Source organism: Lithobates pipiens, unplaced genomic scaffold (assembly GCF_037356315.1).
Source record: "Lithobates pipiens isolate NorthernLeopardFrog02 unplaced genomic scaffold, aLitPip1_a1.2 Scaffold_27, whole genome shotgun sequence".
In the NCBI taxonomy this organism is placed as follows: domain Eukaryota; kingdom Metazoa; phylum Chordata; class Amphibia; order Anura; family Ranidae; genus Lithobates; species Lithobates pipiens.
Genome location: NW_027507788.1, coordinates 154,546,083 through 154,554,945, shown reverse-complemented (window position 1 = coordinate 154,554,945; position 8,863 = coordinate 154,546,083). Strand labels below are relative to the sequence as shown.

Below are 8,863 nucleotides of genomic sequence, written 5' to 3'. Positions count from 1 at the left end.
TGCCCTGCCATTTTAGCACCTCAAGAAATGAGATAGGCAGTCGTAAACTAAAAGCTGCGTAAATTCCAGAAAACGTACCTTAGTTTGTAGATGTGACAACTTTTGCGCAAACCAATAAATATACAATTATTGACTTTTTTTTTACCAAAGACATGTGGCTGAATACATTTTGGCCTAAATGTATGACTAAAATTGAGTTTATTGGATTTTTCTAATAACAAAAAGTAGAAAATATCATTTTTTTTCAAAATTTTCGGTCTTTTTACGTTTATATCGCAAAAAATAAAAATCGCAGAGGCAATCAAATACCATCAAAAGAAAGCTCTATTTGTGGGAAGAAAAGGACGCAAATTTTGTTTGGGTACAACATTGCATGACCGCGCAATTACCAGTTAAAGCAGCGCAGTGCCAAATTGTAAAAAGACCTCTGGTCATTTACCAGCAAAATGGTCCGGTCTGAAAGTGGTTAAAGTGGTTGTAAACCCTTACAAACCCCTTTGACCTACAGGTAAGCCTAGATTAAGGCTAGATTAAGGCTTACCTGTAGGTCAAAGAAATATCTCCTAAAACCTACACGGTTTAGGAGATATTTGCTGAAAGACAGGCACCGCTGTCTATGGCGCATTCACTGATTGCGCCGCAGTTAACGGCAATATGCAGCGAGTGGCGGCTCCCGTGCGTACACGCGTGGGAGTGACGTCATCGCGGCTCCGATGAATGACAGCGCCGGAGCAGCAAGACCCACCAAGAAGATGAAGGCTCCGGACTAAAGGGGACAGCTGACTCCTGTGTCAGGTAAGTGACACATAATGGACTACTATGCGATGCATAGTAGTCCATTATGCTTTACCTTTGCAGGGAATCAAAGAGGAAGTAAACCCATCAGGGTTTACTTCCTCTTTAAATTCAAAAAGGAACCAAGAGGAATTTGGGCTCAGCAGAGGACCCCATGCTTGCCCAGACTCATGGACAGGTGAATACACACTATTTAAAATGTGGAAAGCTTACCTAGAAGGTCTCAGTGGGAATAAGTTCCAAAATTAGGAAGGTCTTACATTCATCACACTCTGGTAGATAGCATAAGAAACGTGGAGGCTCGACAAGGAGTTGGATATGGGGAGAGAGCATCAGGGTAAGAGGCAGGGTAGAAATGAAGTGGGCAGTATTTCCAACAGGAGGGTCCACAGTCAAAGGCTACCGTTTGTTTTCTGTTGCTGATAAGGAATAGGGATGGGCCGAACAACCCCCTGTTCAATTCGCAACAGAACTTTCGAACATCACAAAAGTTTAGAACCAGTTAATGAACCCCAATGAAGTCTCTGGGACCCGAACGTGAAAAAGCAAAAGTGACCATTTTTAAGACTTATATGCAAGTAATTGGACATACAATGGTTATGGGGGTCCGGGTACTGCCCTGGGGTACATGTATCAATGACAAAAAGTATGTAAAAAACTTCATTTTTAAATGAGCAGTGATTTATTGATGCTTAAAGTGAAAGCACAAAAATGAAAAATTCCTTTTAATATAGTGCAGGGGGGGGGGGGGGTCCCTTAGACCACCTGTAAAGTGGCACATCTGTACTGTGTATAGAAGCTGCATTTCTGCATTTCTAAAGCCCAAAAAATAACATTTTCCCTGCAAGCTTTCTTTATTTTGTAAGCAATGGCTTGGGGAGCCAGTCTGTATGATGAGGCCACAATGTAGTGCACTAGGAACAAGATTAGAGATTTTGGGATAAATTCTGGTGTCTCTACCACAGACTTTGGATAGAAGTAACGGGGGAGGAAAAATCGGTCTTTGAGTGCCGGTGGCACCTTCACACCGTAACCCTACTCTTGATGAAAGCAAGAATTGGCCTTGCTGTCAAAAATTGCAATGATGTGCACCGGTCAAACAGGTGCAGAAAAATTGGTCTTTGGGTGTACTCATATTCACAGACAAGGGATTAAATACAGAGAAGTATTTAGATGCTGTAGAGAGGCACACATCCTCTCTCTCACGAATCCTCCGTCAGGAATGGTGGTTGAGCGCCACAATTTTATTTTCTCCCCATCCTGGGGGTGTCTGATGTTACTGGCATGCTGCGGACACATTAATAGTGCTACTTTGCATGCATGAACCCAAGATGGAAGATGTGACATCATGTGCACAATGCCATCTTGGAAGATCCACTGTCCATAAGCAACATAGGAGATGGCCAGTTGGAGTTCCGGTTCTGTCACAGTCCCTACCGTGCCTTGCAGATGGCCAGGCATGGTTGTGTCCCAAGTGGCTCTGGGTGGTATTGAACTCATGACTGTCTGTTCTTGCTGGGGCCGGTTTCTTTACCTCTGAGCCACACCTCAGTTCTATTCAGCCTGCTTTTAAGCCATGCCTAGTTTAGCATGAAGTACTGTGGGTGATACTTTGTACCTGTCACTCCTGGATCAACTGAGGCAGGTTACCTAATTAGCTGGGTATAAAACCTGTCTCACTCTGAGGGCTTTGTCAGTTAATTTTCTCATGTTTGCCAAGTGCTCCTATGCTCCTGTTGCAAGACTGACCCTGGCTTTGTGTATCATTATCCTGACTTCTGGAATCGCTGACTGCGCTTTACCTCAACTATCCCTTGGCTATTCCTGTCAAGCCCCCTTGCACAGATCCACAGCCCAGGTAGCTTATCTCTTTGTTACCGTGGGCTGTGTGTATTTGCAAGGGTGAGCGTATATCTCTGCACCCTGGACTCCAACCTAGGTAAGCCCTTACATAATGAACTGACCAACATGGAGTCCGCAGAGATGTACAGGATGCTCACCTCCCTTGATCAACCCTGGAACTTGCATGTCCGGAACCATTTGTTGTGATGCCTGAGAAGTTTGATGGGAATTGTGCATCATTCTCAAACTTTAGGATGGATTGTGAGCTGTTGTTTGCTCTTAAGCCTAGGACCTATGCCTCCGACTTTATAAAGGTTTGCGGATCCATCAATCTGCTCACTGGGTTAATCACAATATGGGCTTTTCAGCTATTCCAGGAGAGTCCAGTCTTGGACAGCTGGGAAGCTTTCATGCTTGCTCTGGACTCTTATATTACATTTTCTAAGATTGTTCCCAAGTCTGCTCCTAGTTCACGTGGCCTATGGGTACCCAGGGACAGGAATACCCTGTACAGATATGACTCCACGTCATCCCAGTCTGAGCCAAGTTATGAAGCCCTAACCCCTCAAAGCCTAGACACTCCTGAGGTTTTACCCACTCCTACCCTGGAGTGGAACCCATGGAGATCAAGTCCATCCGGTCCAAGCTGTTTAAGGGAGAGAGAGAGCAGAGGAGAGGCTGTGGGCTCTGTTTCTATTGTGAAATAAGAGGGCACCTTATCTCTCTCTGCCCAACTCGTCCACCTCTGCCAAAGTTTCAGCAAGTGGGTACTACTAGGATCTTTCCTGCCACCTCTAAATCTTTGCCTGCTATCCAGCTTGAAGTTCCTGTGCCCCAGTCTGACGTCCCAGTGCCTGCTACCCAGTCTGATGTTTCGGTACCTGCTGCTCAGTCTGATGTCCCTGTAACCATGTTCCAGCTAGAAGTTCCTGTGCCTGTGTCCCTGCTTGAAGTTCCTGTGCCTGTGTCCCAGCTTGAAGTTCCTGTGCCTGTGTCCCCGCTTGAAGTTCCTATGCCTGTGCCCCCGCTTGAAGTTCCTGTGCCTGTGCCCCCGCTTGAAGTTCCTGTGCCTGTGCCCCGCTTGAAGTTCCTGTGCCTGTGTCCCAGCTTGAAGTTCCTGTGTCGGTATCCCCGTTTGAAGTTCCTGTGTCCCCGCTACCTCCTCACTGTATGTATGCTTTGAATGTCACCATAGTCCGTAAGCAGGACCTGAAGATTTTTTAAAGAGACTTGCGAGCGACGAAATTCTACCCAGCCGGAACTTCTAAAACAAAGACAGCCCAAAGGAAATAAGACTGTTACATGCTCTGAGGGCATTCCTAAGGGGAGGGAACTGTCACGGTCCCTACTGTGCCTTGCTGATGGCCAGGTGTGGTCACGCCCTAAGTGGCTCTGGGTGGTATTGAACTCATGACTGTCGTTCTTGCTCCTGTTTCTTTACCTCTGAGCCACACCTCAGTTCTACTCAGCTTGCTTTTCAGCCATGTCTAGTTTAGCATGAAGTGCTGTGGGCGATAACTTTGTACCTGTCACTCCTGGATCAGCTGAGGCTGGTTACCTAATTAGCTGGGTATAAAACCCATCTCACTCTGAGGGCTTTGTCAGTTCATTTTCTCTTGTTTGCCAAGTGGGTCTGGCTTCTGTTCCAGTGTTCCAGTGTTCCAGGACTGACCCTGGCTTTGTTTATTGTTATCCTGACTTCTGGAATCCCTGACTGCGGCTTTACCTTGACTATCCCTTGGCTATTCCTGTCAAGCCCCCGTGCACAGATTCACAGCCCAGGTAGCTTCTGTCTTTGTTACAGTGGGCTGTGTGTATTTGCAAGGGTGAGCATACATCTCTGTGCCATGGACTCCAATCTAGGTAAGCCCTTACAGGTTCATCCTTCAGTGTCACAGGGCTGTGGAAGAACGATACGGAGAGAGATTATTGCATATAATGACTCTGGAAATATACTCCTGAAGAAGCGGACATACCGCAAAACATGTTGAGTCTGAACTGACTTAGGACAACATTTCGATTCCTTCCTTAGATGGATATACTCCCAACCGTTCAGTTCTTGTTCAGAAAATGAATTTATATGTATATTTTATATTTTCTCTCTCTCGCCAGGACCTTTTTAAGCATGTTTTTGTTTCAATAAATTATATATTTTTATACAAATGTGTATGTAAGTCCTTACTGTACCATGAAAGTTCATAGTTGCCTCAGACCCTCTGCCATTTGTTTTTTCTAATTGTGTTGGACGATGGTACACTATTATAGTTTTACTATCAGTAGCATTCAGTAACTGTGCCCATTCAGAAGAAAACATATAACAAATATAAAAAATAACGTACAAGAAAGTATAATACATAGATACATGCGCAAGATCAATCTACAAAAATCAATGAACCTGTTCAGAATTAGTATCCGAGACAAACGGTAGTGTTTTTTAACATAAAATTTTATTTTAACAAAATTTGGAATTTGCAGGCAATATGTAACAGAAGCCTTAAATATTTTTTATACTCCCTTCAAAAATACAGCCAAACATTATTTGATAGACACAGGAAATACAGGTTACTTTACATTCTTAGAACTAATAAAAAATATATTCTGAAACGCACAACTTTAACACCAGGTCAAAAAAAGTTTCAGCAAGGTGACTGTCACCATAAATATTATTCACAAAAATATCCTTTTATACCCACAGGACATCAGCCCTCACTTTCCATAAAAAACATCTACTGCGTCAATTAATATGTAAACCCTTGCCTTGTAAAACAACCCATTCAGTTTAAAATAAAAATAAAAGGCAACATTTTGTGTATACATATAAAAAACTTTATAATTACATTTTCCCTTTTTTATAAGTGATCACATTCCTTCTGTTCTCTAAGGAACTTAGAGTGCTGGGGGAGGAGAAACAGCAGAACACTGATCTTCCCAGTGAATGGCTGTGCCAGAGCGTGTCATCACAGGTCAGATCATTGGAAGAGAGCAGGATGAGTTCTCAGCACAGCTAGAGAATTAAAGTGTTACTAAACCCAGGACCCTGCATTCACTATATCTGGCTTCCCACAGTACACAGAACATGGAATTGCAATTATTTTAGTAAACATAAACTGCTAAATACCCTTTCTCATCAGCAGTATATAGCAGTCTTGTGACTTCTATGAGTGTCTGGTAAAGCTTGTAGAAGGAGATTTTGGTCTACCCTAATTGTCCTATCAGGGTCCAGGACTCTTGACCCTCTGTCTTGACAGTGCTGATTGGCGCTGTGCTGATCACATGCATTCTCCCAAGAAAGAAAAAAAAAAGCTCTTTAGTAATGCACACCAAACTGAGCATGTGCAGACTGACTCCATAGGCTCTATTCTATCAGGAAATGGACTGGAGTCAGTGGAAGAAGTGGAGGATCAGAGAAGACAGGATCACACATCCTTTATACACAATGCAGAGGATTAAACCCTTAGGTTCCACAGTGAGTCCAACAAGCATGCTTTGCTGCAAATACACACTGATTTTACTGTTGCGGCTTAGTAACACTTTAACTACTGTGTGTTAACTACTGCTTAGTGTGGTCAGTTTTTAATAGGAGAGCAGGAAGGATTAAATCATCTGTCAGGTTTTTTTTTGTTTTGTTTTTTAGTATTGCTGTCTGTAAACGTGTTTGGTAGATTTCTCCTCACTTCCTGTACTGGTGAAAATATTTTTTACTAAAAAAAGTAAGTAAATGGAAAACTCACTAGGGGGCACTGAGAACCAAAAAAAACGTTAAAAAAATGTAGGGTTTTAGCTTTTCTCCAATCTATTATAAAGTGCATTTACTACTGTAGTGTCCTGGTTCGAGAGATGTCCTCTCACTTGTTACTAAGACAGGAAGTGAGGAGAAAGGTCCCCACCAGGGCAACAGAAAAATCAACTCATTTCTAACTTTTCCCCACCCTTTCTAAAAGGAACCGATATTTGGTTGGAGTTCCACATACCATAAAAAAGAATGAGTAGGGGCCCTATCAGCTTAATAATAATGATCGTATCTATCTACCAAAATGGAGACAAGGCCTACGGTTTTCTAGAGATTTCATAAAAAAGCTCTCGTCACGTCAGGTGATACTTGGCCAAAAATGCAGGCACATTGTCAGACATCATACAAAAGTAAACATAATTGTTTCATCGAGGTTATCGCCAGGGAGGTGTTTTAGAACCAGCTTTTTATTATAATCGTCTGCACTGAAACCAAGGTAAAAATTTTGTTTGAGTGATGACTCAAAGCGGAACGAGTTTGGGTGCTCTTCGCGAAATACTTTTTGATAGAAGATAATCTCACTCTGCATCCCCGGTATATCTTGAGGAAGTTCACATTGCTGAAATAAATGAAATAAAAGGGGTTTAATGTATAAGCAAAAAAATACTCCAATGAATCAGGATGTCCTTTAGGATATTATATATATATATATTTGTACACATATGTGTGTTGCTAGTGAGTTAAAGTGGTTGTAAAGGCTTAAAGCGGAGGGCCACCCTAAAATAAAAAACAACATTAACATTCTCCAAAATATATAAAAAAGAAAACATTGTAAAAAAATATATATATATTTTTTACTTACCAGAAACCCTTGTTGCTAGGCAGTCCTCCTAATCTGCCTCTTCCTATTCAGCGGTGCATCCTCCTCTTCGGTGAGCTGCCCCACTGTATTCTGGGACATGTGTGCGTCCCAGAAAACAACAGGGTCATTCACAAAGCACCGCGCGACTCGTACATGCGCAGTAGGAAACGGGCAGTGAAGCCGCAAGGTTCTACAGCCTGTTTCCCTTTGTTAAGATGGCGGCGCCGGCACCCGATCCGATGGACGGATCGGCCTTGGGGGCGTCATTGCGGGCTTGCTGGACAGGTAAGTGCTCTTATTAAAACTCAGCAGCTACAGTGTTTGTACCTGCTGACTTTTTTTTAAAAAAAATTGAGGCTGGAACACCACTTTAAGTTTTTTTTTTTTTCAAAACAAAAAACAACTAAACGTTATGTTCCAAAAATGTGTACCAACCTGGAGCCAACAAATCAGACGTGGCTCCACACACACGAAACAAGACAAACGCTCACACAGGAAGGACAAAGAGGTTTAAAAATCACCAGCAGCAGCACTATAGGGCACAGAATTATTGCACCACTTTAGCTCAGTAAAAAAAAAAAAAAAAAGGCTGTACGGAGTTTTTTCAAGGGGGTTGATTTACTGGAGAGTGCAAAATCTGGTTCAGCTCTGCATGATAGCCAATCAGCTTCCAACTTCAGATTGTTCAATTAATACTTTGACAAAGAAAAAACTGGAAGCTGATTGGCTTCTATGCAGAGTTGTACCAGATTTTGCACTCTCCAGTTTTAGTAAATCAACCTCTATGAAGCTAAAAAAAAAAAAAAATGCCAGATAAATGCTGGATGACAAATGCGGATACTAGCATTTTTGTGCATTTAATAGCATTTTAGTAGCATTTAAAAGCATTAGCATCTTATTGGCCTTTTTGCATTACATTAAAGCGGTAGTAAACCCTCCAAAAGAAAAACAATTTTACCAATATTATAAACTACCTGTTCATTTAGAATAAAATGGGCACCAAGGGTAAGCTCAAAAATCATTCTTACTGTAAATAATCTTTTTATCCAAAACGCCGCTTCTCTATAATAGATGGCGCTATCTCAACTGTGGTCTTCCGCATCTGTATTATTCTTTATTTCCATCTGCATTATATTTTCCTCTCCATAATCCCACGCATGCGCAGTAATAGCATTATCCAAGCCTCTTCTCAATGCTGAAGAATTAGGACGAATCGTTGCAGGATGTCGGGGCTGAGGTCAGCAACAGAAAATGACGCAGCCCCGACATAGACACTGCCTTTTTCCGGCAGGGTCTCTGCTTGCCAGAAAAATTAGAAGATACGGTGCATGCGTGGGTGATGTCATCAGAAACAAATATAGAGATAGTTCGCAAATCATGCAGGGAAGGAGAAAATCATCAAGCACAACTAATTGTAAAACCTAATATTGCACTCAAATGTAATTGTATCCATTGTAATGAAAAGTCATCAGAATGGATGTACAACCACTTTATGAAAAAAAAAAAAAAGAAAAAGCTAAAAAAAAGCTGTTAGGAGCATTCAGCATATTTTTCTGCTGGAAAAACGCTCCAAGAAACTCTACAAAAACAATTTTTTTTCTGCTCCTAGAAGCTGAAGCTCAAAAAATCCTAAT

The 8,863-nt window shown here is 42.0% G+C and overlaps 1 protein-coding gene across 2 annotated transcripts in view; it reads right to left on the bottom strand.

The window, feature by feature from the left end:
* Positions 1–5,065: 5,065 nt before the first annotated feature.
* The window catches only part of LOC143934249 (interleukin-18-like), an 85,203-nt gene continuing 81,405 nt past the window's right edge, over positions 5,066–8,863 (bottom strand). For both annotated transcript variants that reach the window (XM_077457700.1, XM_077457701.1), the window contains one exon: positions 5,066–6,986. In XM_077457700.1, the coding sequence (XP_077313826.1) occupies positions 6,768–6,986 (219 nt within the window). In that variant the 3' untranslated portion in view covers positions 5,066–6,767. The remainder of the gene's footprint in view (positions 6,987–8,863) is intronic.